At 43.7% G+C, this 17799-nt stretch overlaps 1 protein-coding gene across 2 annotated transcripts in view; it reads left to right on the plus strand.

Moving 5' to 3' along the window:
- The first annotated feature begins 1628 nt into the window (after window positions 1–1628).
- The window catches only part of dusp8a (dual specificity phosphatase 8a), a 43354-nt gene continuing 27183 nt past the window's right edge, over window positions 1629–17799 (plus strand). The window contains exons 1-2 of one of the 2 annotated variants that reach the window (XM_071503980.1): window positions 1629–1913; window positions 7903–8319. In XM_071503980.1, coding sequence (XP_071360081.1) covers window positions 8083–8319 — 237 coding nt within the window. In that variant the 5' untranslated portion in view covers window positions 1629–1913; window positions 7903–8082. Of the gene's footprint in view, window positions 1914–2057; window positions 2205–7902; window positions 8320–17799 lie in introns of those variants that run through there. The other variant, XM_071503987.1, reaches the window with a different exon arrangement.

Raw genomic sequence — 17799 nt, forward strand, 5'->3', positions numbered from 1 at the left:
GAATTTTTAAACTTTTTAATCAAACAAAAGCGAATGATTCTGACGATATTGAATTCAAACACCCACTTACGACAGCTGTTTTATTTAGTGGTTAGTATCAATGTGATACTGGGATAAATCAATTTTAATATCTGTACATTTTCTTTATTGGGTTGACATATACAATATGTTTTGAAATAATCTTTATCTATTTCTGTTGAAGCCTGCAAAAACAAATAGCCCATCCACACAAGTGTTTTCATTTATGTTCCCTGATGAGAGCTATTCTCAGGACTTTATGAGCTGTACAGACTATGTTTGATTGATATCTTCCTCGCCCACCCTGTTAATGATGTTGTTAAACGACACCTTAATCATTCTTCTTGGTGCACACAGTCTGGTGACATCATGCATTTCCCAGCATAGCTTCACCCAACTTCCACCTAACTAGAGATCTAATCTGGGAGGCTAACTGAAAACAAGCCCGTGGGTGTGCAGGGTCTTTAAATGCATCCATCCATCCATTATCTATACTGCCTATCCGTAGAGGGTCATTGTGGGTGGGTGGGTGGGTGGGGTGGGCGGGGGGTTTAAATCATTATCAAAAATATTCATCAGTGTCAGCATGAGTGCCTCAGCTTGCTAATTCATACTCTGAAACAAGCAATGATTGTCATTTTGGCATTATGGTGCTCATTTATTATTTTTGCGTTTTTCTACATTCTGTATTTGAACTGCATGTACAATGATCTGTACTGCAAACATTTTGCATTTGCAATGTATAATTTTACATTTTTTCGGAATATGATTATTATGATTTTATGTTTGTGTGGCTGGTTTTAGCTGGATGGTGATTTTTGGTAGACCACATAATTGAGTGTTCTATGAACATATTTCAAATTAAAATAATAGTGTCTGAAGGAGACTTTAAAAGACACCTCAGTGGCTTACTAGTGCAATTCAGTTAAAATGTCATGTGCATCTGACACCGATGAAAAGCGTGTGGTGTAAATGTAATAAAATAAAATCAAAATTAGTCCATGCACCTAACCAACAGTTGTAAAAAAAAAGATGCATTTTTTTCTGCACAACTATTCACTGCTTCATACACAAAACAATGAGAGTTCTGCCTGTGTGTTCCTTTCAACCCGCACATTACTACAAGCATGAAGCAGCATTGCTCTATTTTTTTAGGTCAAAAAATGTGTTTATTCAAATAAAAGAAAAACATTAATGCATGGCATTCACAAACAAGATTTTCACAAGATAAGATCTCATAAAAATTTTATATAAATCTCATGAATTTTTATCTTATTGCTCTGAAGCTTCAGTGTTGTCCCTCTTTTGTAAGTCGCTTGGAATAAGAGCGTCTGCTAAATCAGTAGGTGTAGGTCTAATTATTGTGATCTCTGCTCTGCCTCGCTGGCTCAGTGCACTTTGTGAGCGCGTCTCCTTTAAAAAGCCGGACTGTCCCTTTAATCTGCGGATCAGAGTGCTGACGTCATCCAACCCCTGAGCCATCTGCGCTGATTGGCTGAAGGTGACGTCAACCTCATACCCCCCCCCCCCCCGCTGAACCATGACCTCATCGCTGTAGTTCATGAAAGTGCTAAAGTGCACCTTCTGTAACTGCCCCCCCACCCCCCCTCCCTCCCTCAAGACGCACTACCCGTTTTAACTTTAACCTAGCCTAGCAAAGCTAATCTATCCCTCCACGTATCCTGGTCAGTTAAACGGCCGAGGGACCGTTTTTTGTGGCTCATCACCGCGCTTTCATGTCGCGTCTGTTCCTGGCGCTGTCACCCTCCGTCAGCTGTCCTGTCCCCCGCCACACCGCCAGGTAAACACCGGCCAGCCCCCATGAAGACGCCGCCGCCGTCTCCTCACACATGGAGGCCAGTTGAATAACACACAGCAGCCGCGCTGAGCCCGAGGTGAGTGTTTGTGCGTCTCCGTGTGTGTATTGAATAGAAACGGGATTTGCTGTTATGGTACACATAGAGCTAGCTTTACGTTAGCAGCGGTTGCTAGCCGTCTGCGCTCCTGCCGCCCCCCCCCCCCCCCCCCTCCCCTCCCCTTCCTCGTCCACATGCGCGCCGCTGCTGCTGCAGCGACTCTGTCGGCGCGCACTCGTCTTATGATGGGAATTAAACCCGTCCAGGCTGAAGTTATCGATTGTTTTATTTTTATAAGCATATCGCCCTTTACCGTCCGACCATTTCAAGGTAGGTGGAAGACGCGCGATCCTTTTTATTTTGTGTTTTAAATTTGCGCGCTGCTGTCTTTAATCATCACAGCTTTGTCCGATCAATGGAGAGTTTCATCTTCGCATGCGGTCATTTCCACCGCGTCATAACAACACAGGGCAGGTTTCCCACTCGAACATCGCGGAGTAACTCTTTCATTAACTTGTACTTTAGCGTTACTTGATGTTAATTGTGCAACTTCTGTAAAGGCAATGGTCGCTGCCCGCATTGTGTTCTATTCTTATTTCTAATCTAGGTCGGTTTATTATAGTGCGCTGCGACCGCTCACCCTCCATCGTTGTTATTAACGTTATCAAACAGGCCACAGTGTCCCGTCTATTTCTTTGTGCGCCCCGTCACTTTGTCGGTCGCGATAGCTATGCATCTTTTTCGGAATGATTTTCCTCATTTTGCTCATGTAATAATTATGTATATGCTGTAAGGTGCATTCTGTGTTAGGTATACCTGGTATTATTTGTTTCGGTAAACATCTTGTGATTATTGTTAAGGTACGGTCCGGGGTAGTCCCAGCTTGTTATCTGACCCTATAGTCTGCAGCAGCCTCACCGGGGGAGTATTGATTAGAGGGCGTCAGAGGGCTTTATACCTGGTTATGTTGTTTACACTGTGACGACGCCTCTGCTCCACCAGGGCCAACCAGCAATTGATTTTTCAAAACTACACTATCGCCACTCACGTTGCACTGTTTATTTCCATGTATACCATTTGTGTATGATAGCTTGTCACTCTACTAACCCTATTTGTAATGAACACATTTATTATTGACATCCAGCAGCTTATCCACACTGCTTTCAATCAAATACAGTAGACATCCAGAAGCAGTTGTTTTTGAGTGAATGCAAGATGAGTGACAACGCTGGTTACAACCCAGACATTTAATATATATGTAAAGACACAGTTTACTACTACAGTATTAGCCAGGCAAACACAGGCAATAGAGGAGACAATTAACTGACTGTTTGAGAAAACAATCTGCAGATTAATCAGTCGTGAAAATAAATATTAGTTGCAATTAGAATGTGATCTGATTTCGCTTAAAGATTAGCTAATATAATGAAAACTGTTATCTGTTATTGATCATCAGTTGTTGACCGTGTAGTCCTCCAGCACTGTGCCTTGTTATGGTGGCTTTTTTTAAGTGTAAATGACACCTACTCTCTAAAGAGACAGACGGCGTGTAAACACAAGCAGATGCAAACATTTAGTTCATGAGAGAGTCTGTAGCACAGACTAAAGGCCATGAGATGCTCTGATGATGTAATTGTTTTCAGCCTAAACAAAAAACTCATGTCTCTCATTGTAGGAAGCTAAGCTTTATATCAGTCTACTCAAGGCTGTAGCCACAGGTGACGTTATGCAGGGAGTTAATGAATAACCTGGATGGTGTTACATCAGCGTTGGTTGCCCTCCAGTTGCTCTCTTTGTGTTTGCCTCTCTCCCTGATGTCTGATATGGCATTATTGAGCTGACCCATTATGCTTTGCTTATGGGTTTGTATGAAGGGCCTGTGAATATGTCTGCATGGATTATCCATTTTATGGAGATGAAGTCACTTCTTTAAATTTATTTTATTGATGCATTACAAAGAAGCCTTATTTTATCATCACTCCCAGTCTGTAGATGATTTGTGTGACTGTATTTTATCTGACAAGCCAGGGGAAAAAGTACGTAGCTCTGGGATTTCCTCTTTCCCCTCTGGCTAGTATCACAACTTTTCAATACACATACCTCTGTATCTCTCTATTATTATCTCTATTATTTTGATGAATTCATCTGTTGAATAGCTTTTGATTAACTGTCTTATCAGCTAGGGTTAAACATGTTAATTCTTTATTCCGTTTCTTTTAATTCTGTTAAGTCTTATACATATTCTATGATTTGGTATAAATATGAACTCAACTTAATTGTGGGTTTATCATCCAGGTACCTTAGCATTTGTGGTTCTCATTGTTTTAATGACACATAAATGAAAGTTCCAGTACCTTGGAGGCACTGTAGGTAAATTCAACAAGATAAAAAAAAAATTCTGCAGAATCAACCAGTTGATCTGGTTCGTCTGCTTTCACCCAGTAGTCAAGTTGTAACTGCGTCGTTTGAACTTTAAGGAAGTGCACAACTTTGTCTGCCTACATCTTTTGACCGTGTACACTTTTTGCACGTGGACTACGTGTTAGGAAAAGAGGTCAGAAGGATGTTGTTTTCCAACCAGCTCAGGACAAATATAGAAAAAAAAAAATGAGGCTCAATTTGCTGTCTCAGACTAGAGTGGGATGGGTCAAACTGAGGCAGCAGAGCAAATCAGAGAGGTTTTTACCTATCAACTTGTAGACTACATAACTGTAGAATCTCACTATTTGTTAATTAGGGAAACATGATAACTTCAGTGTAGTTATACAGCTTATCACAAATTGTCAGAATCTATTTTACTAATGTGTGTACCACTGTCAGACGTAGCTCTTGTATCCTCATCCAGCATCAGCACCATTAGCATCCCATCACCATCACCCTCCCAATGCCCCCTGATCACCCCAACTGGGCTGTTTCTATGGCAACTACAGAATCTGCTCCGGGCCTGTACACAGTGTCTCTGTCTCTCTGCTTTCTCTCCTCTGGGCTTGTTTTCCTCTGTTCAGCCGGAGCCTCACAGCAAGCTCCTGGCTGCTGCCTATTTTAGTTTGAGGAGCTTGTTTGTTTTTGCTCTGTATTGTTCCTGCCTGGATGCAAGATGGAGGAAGAAAGATGGTTTTGCATAAGGGGACGGGTCGTGCTTGTTATGCTGAGCAAGCTTACTGACGTTTCTGCTTCCTATCTATATTATGCACCATGTCATTTCTCTCCTTTTCTATATTCTTAAATTTTCCTCTCTCTGTCTCTGTCTTTGTTCCCTTCATTTTCTCCTACTGTCCCCGCTCTTCACTCCCCTTCTTGTCCACACAAACACGGTCCACACAGAGAGCGAGGTTACTGTAGGGTGATTGTACACCAGTCTGTCCCTCTCACTACTACCACACATGTAAACCTGCGCACTCCTCCGCTAGCCATCCCTGTTCACTGCAAAGAAAGAGAGTGATAGAGAGGGAAGGAGGGATTCAGGGAGAAAACGTGCGAGAGGCGGGGCGGGTGGCAGAGCAGTCGCCATTAGACATATGCAGCGTCAGATGTTGTGCTCAGCAGCAGGGAAACAGCAAAAAGAGAGAGATTGATTCACACCCCTGGAAGTGGTGTTGTTAGCCACCCGGCTAAAGGGCTCTGCACCATATAAGGTATGGTATAACAGGTGATGGGACAGGTCGTAATGTGGCAGGCGCTGTTTGTGTTAGGAGAGCGCTGACATTGCAGCAAGGCTAAGTACATATGCAGAATAACTGCTGGGGTGCACGTCATGGGAATGTCACTATGTCAGTATGCTACATGCTGTATGTCTGCAGGTCACCGAATTGTGCACTTTGCTTCAAGTATGAATGCATTCAGTCGTCACTATAATAGAGCAGATTAGATTGGATTGGATTAACTGGATTAGATTTATTTGTCTGTGTTGCTTTTTTAAGATACACTATAAAATGCATTGTGTTTGTGCACAGTGTTTTATTTAACCAGGATTTGTTTGTGTTATGGCTTAGTTGTGTCTTGTGCACACACATGCCTTTACTGTAGCTACTTTCTGTTACAGCAGCAGCTTGGCTGTGCTTACAGTGCAGTTGCTACTGTCTATCTAGACTTTCTTCCAATGTTCCTGTGCTGCTGCTCTTGCATCAGGCAGGTTGCCAGGCAGCAACAGCATGTGTACATCTATGTTCAGGTCTGGCCAGCAGCCGGTAGCAGCGGTAGCACTCTGTGTATGTGACAGAAAATGAGTATTTTAGTCGATCCTTTGGGGAATGATGGACAGCCTTTGTTGTTCTGAATGTCACTGCAACACATTTGTCACATTTCAAACCATATCATCAACTCTGCATGTCTTAAGTATGTCTCAAGTTTGTTGCGGTCGTTTAAAAGTTTGTTGATGAGAATATTAGCGATTTCTTGTTCCCCTCTTTCTCTGTCACTCAGCTCCTCCCTTTATTTTTCTCCCTCTTGCAGGCAGTGTATTTCTTTTATCTCTTTTCCTCCCCACTCCATCTTCACAATTGCCCCCTCCCTTACCTTGAACTGGCTGAGTTGCTAGGCTGGTGAGATCCTTGCTGAATAACATCCTTCACTACCCCCCCCTCACGGCTCTCTCTTCTCTCCCTTCTCCCACCCTGCATGTTGTTGGTGTCAGAACAGAGGTGAAAACTTGCAGAGCAGAGCTGCCTGGACATCTTCCCAAGACACTAACAGATCAGAAGACACAGTTTCTTCTCTCTCTGTCTCGGTTTTCTCGCCCACCTTCTCACCACTGTTCTGGTGTGCAAAATGTTTTTCTTGTTCTGCTTTACATAAACAAGTTTCCTCTTTTTTTTGTTTCTTTTTTTCAACTTTTAGCCCCCTCCACTGTCTGTTCCTAAACTTCTATCTCTCATACTCTCCCTTTTCAACCCAGGTTTAAACCGCCATTTAGGCTTTGGGGTAAATGAGAGGAGGCACATTCATTTTTCATGACACCGCGTGCCTGTAGATGAATAAAACAACACAACCGCATTCACACTCTGACCTTCTCACTTGTCGCACCACACCTGGTTGACCAGGGAAGTGGTCAACGTCATGTGTGGTCATGTGTAGCCTGGTAGAATTTTTGTCACATGTGAAGTCATTGGCTTTTTGGCATTTATCAACCCTGATAAATGATTTTGTGTGTGTGTGTGTGTGTGTGTGTGTGTGTGTGTGTGTCTCATGTCTCATGTCAGATGTACAAGTGCCGTGGAGAACATGAGCAGCGAGAAGATCACAGTGATTAGTAGTGATAGATAGGAGGAGGCAGTTCATCAAGTTTATGGACAGCTGTTTGCGACACACACACACGTTCACGCACTCACACACATACACAGGATGTCACACAGGCCGTTATGCCTGTGTCCAGACCTGCTCTCTGAATTCCCCTGGCTTAATTTATCTCACGCCCTCAGTTTCCTGTTTCATGAGCTACCTCGCAAGAGACCCTTGATCAACAACAACCAACCTTCACACACACTTATGCAGACATGCACACACACTGGTGTTTTGTTGTTGTGCATGTCTAACTTAAGTCTTTGTATTTGGATGTGTGATACTCCTTCAGATCTCAGGACTGATAAATCCCAGTGGATGAGCCAGTTGGCTTTTAAGTCTTTAAATAACTTTTATATTCATGTTTAGCTTTGTAGCTATTTTAATATGCAAGGTGCTCAAAGTCTGCCAATAAAAGATGATACAAATGCACAAAAATACATTGTGCACAAGACTTTGGTTCGGAAATTCATGCGTAATTAATCCGTCAGGGTCCCTTTGTAGCAGATGGATTTGAATTGTTTTATTCATTGCACTGGCATGATTGGACCGAAGCTCGGCACAAGGGGCGATCATGCCCTTGATGTCTGATCATCAGCTGAGCATCTGAAAACTGGCAGTGGCAGTTTTGAATGTCACAGCTGGCCAATAATAGCATTGTAATAAACCACTGAATGCCATGTGACTATATTTTAACTGTTGCATTTTCTTCCTTTTCTGTTTCTTCTGTCTTTACCTCCGCTTTCTGCAGGCACCATGGATCTCTCAGCGCCTGCTCCGGTGGCAGCCCTCCTCCACTGACCTCACCTCCTCCTCCTCCCCATCTCTTCCTCCACCTCTCCCTCTTTCATCTTCCCCTCTTCCTCCTCACCTCAACCCTTACTACCCCCGCGTCTGTGACCCAGGGTTACCACTCAGCTCCTCCTACATCATGGCAGGGGAGAAAGGGCCAACTAAGCGAAGCACCATGGACATCAAGCGCCTGGCCAGCCTCATCCAGAGAGGAACAGGCCGCCTGCTGGTGATTGACAGCCGAACCTTTTCTGAGTACAATGCATCGCACGTGCAAGGTGCCGTCAACGTTTGCTGCTCCAAGTTGGTGAAGAGGCGACTGCAGCAGGACAAGGTGTCTGTCACCGAGCTGCTGCAACCCAATGGGAAGGTGAAGGTGAGTAACACCTAAGCGTACCTGACAGGCGATGCTTTTTGGTGTGGTAGAATGTGATGGTAGCGATAAGAGAAACTTTTTATCAAGGACTGGAACTCAGAGCGTGTGAGTGGCAAGCTTTCACTTCGCTGGTAAGAGCAAGACAATGGCTGGAGCTTTAGAGTTAGTTTTGCTCTCTGACCTGTGAAAGGGGCAGGTAAAATGACAATGTTCATAAAGGGATGAATGGAATGTTGATCAATTAAATATTGATCCTTTTAATCCAGTTTGATCTTATGAAGCTGCACTAAAGGTCTTCACATTTAAACTTTTAAGTAAAAATTTTGATGTCTTTCATTTTGCTCCCTCGTCCACAGACCAACAAAACTCAGTTAAAAAGATGATTATGTGACTTTAAAAATACGTGTGGCAAGTACACTCTGGGGATTTACAAGATTTTCCTCTGACAGACAAAGGAAAACCTAGTGAGTCTTCTTGCAAATGAGGATGGGGAAATACTGCATTTACAGTACAGCAGGCTGGGACAACTCAGCGAAATCTTGCTTGTTTCAGCAGAGGCAGAATCATCATGGGAACACCAAACGTGGACGCAGAAGGGACTGCTGTGACAAAATATCTTGTTGAGGAATTCTGTTTGTTCCCTTCATTTGTTTGTTGTCGTTGTTGTTGAAATGGACTTTGAGCCACAGGAAATATGTTAGTCTACTGCTCAGTCCTCAAGGGTTAAAGTTTAGGGTGTACTGTATCATGCATATACAGTAATATACAGTAGATGCATCAAATTGGGATAGTAAGACTAGCGAGATAGTAAGACTTTATTTGAACCAGAGATTCCAGTTCCCATGTCAGCAAGTGTTCATCCTGCTGAAGTGTCCCTGAGCAAGATCTTGACTCCCTAACATCTCCATCTGTTTCTCAGAACAACAGCCAACAGCCTGATCCATGTACCACTGTGGTTCTGAATTTGGCTTCTCTGTGTTAGCCAGTGCCTGTACCACATCAGCCGGTGCTATATTTGTCGGGTAGACCAGCTTACTGTAGGTTTGTTGCTTATCAGTGGCCCTGAAATCGGATCCTCCCGTTTTCCATGACTTCTCCTCTGAATATGACAGCCTTTTTTCCATGGCCTGTCCACCCGTGGCATGCTGACTCCTGTATTTTTAGTCGCTGTGTGAAACTGAAGGAACTCTGAGATGGGAGACCTAAGCGGGCGTGTTGAGGGGGGTGACGTTTGTATGTTTTATGTATGGGATGTGTTTTGTTCCACCATGTAGTTTGTGCATGCATACATCACTCAACAATTTTACATGACTGGACAAAAAAGCAACAACAAAGGTGTGAAGGTGGCAGATGAAGTTCCTCTTCCTGGCTGCACTCATTCTTCAAATGTTATTTCTAGGTGTTTGTTTAACTTTTAACCACGGCACACCCACGCAATAAAACACTGATTCACAGTAGTCAGTGACACATAACACATGATTGAATGGGTTTAAATGGCAGCCCATTAAATGCTATTGCTTCTGTTTTTGTTGTTTTACTTCCTGGTTGCCAGGAGCAGGTCGGAGAGCCTGACCTGTCACTCATCTCACACTGTTAAACCTACTTACAGGAGAATTATGACCTGCTTTACACCTTATAGATACTGTATCAGTCCTGGAGTTGTAGCTGACAAACTGACTCTGTATTTCCATCTGGTAGCCTACATGGCTGGAGAACTTTAATCACCAAAAACACACCCTGCCCACTAAATGGCAAATAATTATACATTATTGCTTTAGATTATTGCTTTGCCGCTCCTGTTGGATTACAGTTGACGCATGTAGGTGACTGACACTTTCCACATGGTCAGACGGCAAAATGGATGAGAACTGTAGATTATTGTTACTTTCTCGAGTCAAATGACCTCCAGTTCAGCTAATAGCGTCTGTATAATTGGTGCATTGGCTGAGAGTCCCCATGCGCCTGCTGTTTCTCACAGAGTCTCTGTTATTCCAATTAGTTTTAATTCAGCTTTATTGCAAGGGCTTCTGGCAGTCAAACCCACATGCCATTCTTCTCACCCAAAATTTACCACTGTTTGCTGGACAAGGATCTGCTGTACTACCTCTTGTATTAGTGCATTCTGCCAGCCTGAGTAACATGTACCTGGATACAAAAGAAATTGCTAACCCTGAAGGCCACACGGGAGATCCTGCATCTGAGAATGTGTGACTCACCCTGACCAAAAGATCCAGTTTAGCTCAGATAATGGTTTTATTTTGGGTTGTGACGATGCATGACCTACTCTCGCAGTCTACAGATTTAGACAGGAAAAAAAAAAACAACAACAAAAGACAATCTGGAGAGGCTGAAAAAACTGGAGCTGTGAAGTGTGCGAAGCTTTGGATTTAGTCAGAGTTTGAGTTTCATTACTTCAGTCAGTGCAGCTAGAAATGTGCTTCTATGCTGGGTCTGTTGGGTCCAAGTCTGTGTGAGGGCCCTGTGGTTGGCAGATCTCACACTGTGGCACCCTGTAGAGCCATGCTTCCTCCTGATCTCTCTCACTTTCAGTCTCATGACAGCTCTGTCTGCCTGTCTGTCTGTCTCCCCACAACTGTAGCCTGCAGCTCTTCCTTGATCATTTATTCCTATTTCCTCTCCTCTTCCTCTCCGTGCCTGGTGTTGCCCCATGGCTGGTTTGTTATTATCCATTCCCCACCCCCAGTAAAGAGGATAAGGCTTGCGATTAATGCTAGGCTGGATAAAGCTGGAACTAGCCGGGTAAGAGAGGAGGGCCCGACAGACCCAGACTCTTTTGTTATTGGCTAAGCATGACATCATCCCTTTTGTGCATCCACTGGCAGGCCGCGGGCTGGGCACGTGCAGACTGGCTGCGTGGTGTTAAAGCCGGCTCCCAGCTAACCCCTCACACACACATACATACACACACACACACACACACACACACACACACACACACACACACACACCCACCATCCTCTCTACCCCCCACATGGCTCTGAGCATCGCCAGGAGCACTGCCTCAGCCAGCCAAGACAGCAAAGGACACCATTGTGGCTCTTTGTTGGGGAAGTGAATGCAGGAAGCGGGAGAGCAGTACTGAGGGTATTCATGGATGGGCTGCTGCCTCCACCTCCTCCCCGGCTGCCTCCCGCCTCACATCCCATTGAGCACTAATAGCCTGCATCCCTCAAGGCACTGCACTCACCCTCTTTCAACAAAGCTCCCAACGCTTCTGTTAACTGAGCTGAATGGACATCCATGACCAGCACAGCAACAATCAAAATGGTGTCCGTGTTCTTCCCCCTTTCACATCCCATCCCTTTATAACCTCTTTATTAATGCTCTCTGTTAATGTAGGTCAGAGAGAGAGACACAGTAGGTGAGGTGGTAGTGGACCTCTGCTGGGAGAGGGATGGCACAGGTTTAGTTGGGAATGAGGCTTCCTCATGCCTTTTCTGACAGGCCGGAGGGCAGGCGGCTGGTTTCTTGGCTTAAGTCTGACTAATCCTTGCTGCTGTGACTGGGACAGCCAGCCAGGCAGGCCTGACAGATGGACCAGAGGTTTTCGCAACCAGCAGTCAGCCTTAAGAATCACCCTTCCCCCTGTATGAAGACATGGAGGCTAGACCTGAATGGGATGAATGGGATGAGTACTAGAGAGAATACAGCAGCCTATTCAGAGGACACAAATACAGCCATTAAGTTTGACCATGATTTGACATATTTTATGTAAACACAAAAATCCACTGGATCGGCACACTGACCTAAATGAGTGGATTGGGTATTAGCCAGATGTGACTGATCCCCCATTTTTTCCATTAGTATCCTTGTAAGTTTAGTGTTACTGGTAAATGACTACACAGAGTTCCACACAATGTGGTACATATAATTTTAAATTTGGGGAACAGAAGGTACATGTATTGGATCAGGAATACTGATCACAGTATCAGAAAAGAAAAGTAACACCGCTATTCCCTAGATCTCTGGCCATTGACTAAAAGAATTAACTAAGAGTGGTAAATCAATTACACTGATTTATTAATCAATAAATCAGTAAGCTGACGGACAGAAAATTGATCAACAATATATACATATAACATATAATCATTTAGGTAAATGCTTTTTAATTTAAACTAATTGCTTTTGATTGTTGTGCTGTTGGTCAGTTTAAACAAGCAATTGGAAGAAGATATATATAGATAATAATAGATAGATATAATGTATGTATTGAAATATATATACATACTGCATATATACAGTATGTACGTATTAATCAGCCCAAGCCTAAAACAAAGAGAAAACTATTTTACCTTATATTGAAGTGTCAGACACAAAGCAAAGACACTGGTTATTCTTTGGAAAACACCATACAGTTTTCATAATAGTATTGTTCTGACCACAGAAGTTTCCAGTAACTGCAGCACAGTATTTCAAAATTAAGGACAACACATGAGTCTTTGGTGTGTCATCTGTCTTGACAGTACCAGCAGAACTGTGAAGTTAGTCGATGACTCACTGCATGGATTGTTTCCCTGATTACCCAGAGGGCAAACTCAGGGAATTTTTAAAATGTTTCATTCACATTTTTCCTTTTGCTCAGTTCAAACAAAGGCACTGTAGCCAGCGGTGGTTTTTCTACAGAGTCAGACATGTCATGTGTTTGCTTTAATGAGATCATGGCATGAATCATTGTTTGCTTTAAAGATCCTACTGTTTGACATAGACACACACATATTTTGTATAGAGTTTCTGACAACCCACTTAATTAGGAGTAACATGTATAAAAAAATTTACATTGAAGATGTTAAAGAAAGATGAATGAATGATTGAGGGATGATTTGCAGATATGAAATGTGGTTTTCATTATATGCAAAGTGAGGAGGATTTACCGGATCAACAGCATGCATGCTCTCCATAGACAACATTCTAGTTTGTGTGTGTGTGTGTGACAGAGACAGACAGAGAGGTAGAAATTGTATACTTGTGTATAAATGTGTACAGGCATGCATTTGCATCTGAACATGTAACTTGTGAGTGGCCTGGTGTGTATACAGTATGTATGTTATTTAGTGGTCCTCTGACATTCAGCAGTGTGAGTGTGTGACCAGATCAGGTATACACATCTATGGATGTGATGACCTCACAATGCACATGCAGAAAGGCATCAGGGACTTTCACCACCCTGCCACATCTTCACATCCTTCTCTGAAACAAACACACACACACACACACACACACACACACACACACACACACACACACAAAAACGCAGATACCACTATAAGCTTCATCTAAATCCACATCATAATGCTAAATCTGTCACCTAAACCCATAACTCCAACACTATTTTGCATTTGGTCCTCATGAGGATAGAAGTACAGGAACTTCATGACACACACATCACACCTACTAAAGCATACATGGAAGTGGCAGCTGCCAGTGCCAGTCAATGACATCATCTGGCCCTGGAGTGGTATATCTACAGCAGGGAGTTGTATATGTCACACCCTGTGTGGCAGAGTCTTAAACTGACAGATCAACTGCTAGGAGAGGTCACTGTCTGTTGCAGCAGTTTGTAATGCTAGGCTGGATAAAGCTGGAACTAGCAGTACGTACTGTAGTGTATGTAGTGTCAGGTGTGCCACCTGGTGCACCTGTTAAAAAAGACCACGACATCAAAATGCACAATGTGTTTTATTCTCCTGTGTCAACTCTCAGGCTCCATGCAGCTTTACATTGACACTCTGAGCTGAAAACACGGTTAGTCAAAGAGAGTTCATGCTGCAGTCGACTTGTTTTCTGTGGGACATCCCACAGAGCACACACTGAGAGGACCCAGACTGTGCTTTAGGAATGTGGGGCCATTTTTAGACTGTTTGTGCTGATGTTGTGTCACAGGCCAGTTTACACACAAACACACATACTGTCCTGCTCAGCACTGACCTTGTCACTGGTCAGTAGCACTGCTGAGGTCAGGGGAAACCATGTTTCACTTTCTTGCACAAGCACTTAACGTACGCCGGGGCCGTGTCTTCCCGCAATTCCACAGATATCTTTTGTTGCCAAGCTACCCATCATTTATGTTTCATGGTGTGTGAGTGTGTATTTGTGTTTGTGTACAAACTGTCCCTACAGAAGAGCATTGACAGTAAGGCCAAACCTTCATGTGCCAGACCTTGTTTTTCCTCCCACTCCTCTCATATTTTATAACAGGGGTCAGTTAGAAAGATGCAGAGACTTCTGACTGTCTCTTGTGCAACACCTTCATTTTTTCATATTTTCTCTTCTTCTAAATTCACACAATCAGCACAAATGTGCACACTTATCCTACTGGATTTCATCTGCTCTGTCTCTTACATTCTTGCCGTCTCCCTTTGCAAATGACAGGAGAAGAATAACCTCTCTCCCTGTGACCACTCCTTGTTTATGTCCCGCTGAGATGCCAGCCTTCAGATCCTTTACAGGAAGCTTGGGTGCAGCAGGATTGTAGCATTTGGTCTGTCAGTGCCACCTTCTGTCCCTCTCTGCACCCTCCTCCTCCCTCTTATCCCTCTCCCTAAAACTGATCCTCCTCCTGCCTCAACCTTCCCCTTGATCCCCTTTATGGGCTACCTCTCCTTGCTTCCTCCTTGCTTCCCCCCCTCCCCCCCGTTTTACCCATTTGTTCATCTCCATTTCTCTCCAGCTCCCCTCCCTTTTCTCTCTCTCTCTGCCAGTGGCATTCCTTGTTTACCTGCAGTGTGCATGCGTCAGAGCGCCCAGGCCAGTACAGTAGTAATAGTGGTGATGCTGTAGCACTGCAGAGGGATGAGAGATCTGTACTACTGCTGCAGTCTGACAGCCAGCCCCGTGCTCCCCTGGGTCGTTGACCTCTAACACTGCAGCAAACTCTATGCATATCACATACTGAGCAGGCTGTATAGCTGTAGCCTGTCATTCACACAAAATATAAAGTATAGCTGATATACTACTACCTCTACTATCATTCATACACTCTATTAAATATAGGCTGCTAATAATAAGCTACTGTTTCTTTTCAACTCTCAGGGAGTGCATTCAGGGGGGAAGAGAGGAGGTGTAATTTCATCCTGCTGAAACATTGAATGAATCTTACAAGGGCATCGTGGAGTTTGGGAAAAATCCAGATGAGACAATATTTTAACTGTTAACTTTGTTCTTTTCAGCTGGATTTTAATAAGTAATCTGTTTTATTGTAACATAACATCAACACCACATTATAAACCCCACAAACCTCAATGCAGTGCTAGTTGATAGCTCCAGAGAGTGAGCAAAAATACTTATACAGAGTAGTTTTACAGACAGCATACAGAGAAGACATGTAATACATAACATATAATGTAAGTTATGAAATCGTTAAGCAGGGATAAATGACTCACTGTTTTGTTGAACCTGAATGCATCACCCACTGCTTGTCCGACAGTGGGTAACAGACTAGTTAACTATTCTATTTTTACTCCAGCACTCATTTTATGTTTTCACCCTAGAAGTGAAACTTATTTTTTGCACTGTGTGGATGACGGACAGGACATAAGATTGTGCTGTGCAGTGTTTGGGCATTTGTGTATGTATGTGCAGCCTGTAATCCTCATGCATTGAGATCAAGGTCCCAAATTAGATCTGATCCCATTAGGATTATTAGCCAAAATTATCCAGGGTTAGTAAAGATGGAGGGTGTAGGGCATTTAAAACAAAGAAAGAGGCATGAAGAGGACTATGTAAGTAGGAAAAATAACAAATAAATGTGTGTTATAGACATTTAAGAGTAAGAAAACATCAGGTAAACAATTTGACATAAGCACTGCATGGATGTCTGTCACCCACAAATGCATGCTAACAGCCACCAGGCTCAGCTTACTAGTACAGTTTTATTTAGTTGTATCTCTGCATTATATAGTCAACAGTAGAGAAATTACAAACAATGGGATAGAGAGATGTGGAATGACATGCATCATCCTCTCGACTGATGCTACAGATCAGAGTTTCTGCCGCAGCTTTTCTTGCTTTCATGACAGTATTGCTGTTTGATGCAGGCAGGCACGGCTAAGCTGGGTTTTATTGGACCAGACCTCTAACCAGACTGACTTTGTCCTGTCCAGATCACCTGCGTGGCTGTCTGCCAAGGCGCCCTGCTACAGCTGCTCTGTAAGCAGAAACATAATCAGGCACACTCCATGCACACTGTGTAGCTGTGTATACCATGAGCTATCATCACCAGTGTGCCTTTCAGCATACAGAGAGGGAAGAAGGGGCTGGGAAGCACTTGAGAGAGTGCAATTTTGCCTTGAAGTTGACAGCTGTTCCATGGCACATTTAGATGAGGATAATGTTCTGTATATTGAGGTAAACATAGAAATGGAGTGGTTTGACCTGTCTCATCCTCACCCCCCCACCCCCACCCCCACCCATCCTCTATTTCCCCACCACCACCTGACCCTTTTTCCACGCTCAGTTTTCTCTTCCTCCTTTTCATCTTCATTTCCCTCCTGCATCTTTTCCCATCTCCTCTCCATCTTTCCCTGCCCCGCTACCCCCACCCTCTCTGTCCGTCCCTCCCTCCCTCCTTCCCGCTCACCCTCCATCCTCCTCCCCTCTCTCTCCTCTCCTGTCCAGTGGCAGCTCAATGATGCAGTGATTCATAGCTGCAGTAGGCGCTGCCTGATGGTCATGTGACCAAAGCCTGCCTGACAACATGGGGAACAACACACAGCCTGGTTGGTGTGTGTGTGTGTGTGTGTGTGTGTGTGTGTGTGTGTGTGTGTGTGTGTGTCTGTGTCTGTGTGTGTGTGCACCAGCACATGCTCACACTCTCTCATGCAAACACACACACATACACACACTTTATCAGACTGGCGCATGCTCATATCTTCTTTCTCACAGAACGACATAAACAGCATCACACTGATGCATTGATGGATACTCACACCTTTTATAGTGTAGCCAGCTTTTATGATTTTACTGATATTATCTCCCATTACAACAAATGGCCCTCTCAGCAGTACCTGTGCAGTAAATATAACAGTCATAGTTGCAGGGTGCAACACTCAGACCTCATGCATTATTCATCCTATCTTCAGAAAATTACTCTAGAATAACCTCAAGTTCCTCCTGCTTACTGTTGACATCACTGGCATCGACAGAGCCACTGTTTATTGTCACAACTCCCAGTTGTGTGTTTGTGAGTTCATTTTCTTTTCCTTGTTGCTGCTTCCTGGCGTATATAAGGACAGCAGCAGGTTTGATCCCTGCAACAACTCATGTGCATTTATTGTCAGAATGTCTTTGCACTACCTCGCTCAGCCAAGAGAAGATGTTCCTCAGGACAGAGCCTTTCTGATGAAATATACACTCATTTACATTGTCCAATATGCCGGATAGATGCTACTCATATGAACTAACTCTGTCTTCCTTGTTGGTGCTGAATGCTTGACATATTTTCCACAGCACTATTGAATAATG

This window comes from Trachinotus anak, unplaced genomic scaffold (assembly GCF_046630095.1).
Source record: "Trachinotus anak isolate AG129_WGS33_773 ecotype Australia unplaced genomic scaffold, CSIRO_AGI_Tana_v1 ptg000002l, whole genome shotgun sequence".
In the NCBI taxonomy this organism is placed as follows: Eukaryota; Metazoa; Chordata; class Actinopteri; order Carangiformes; family Carangidae; genus Trachinotus; species Trachinotus anak.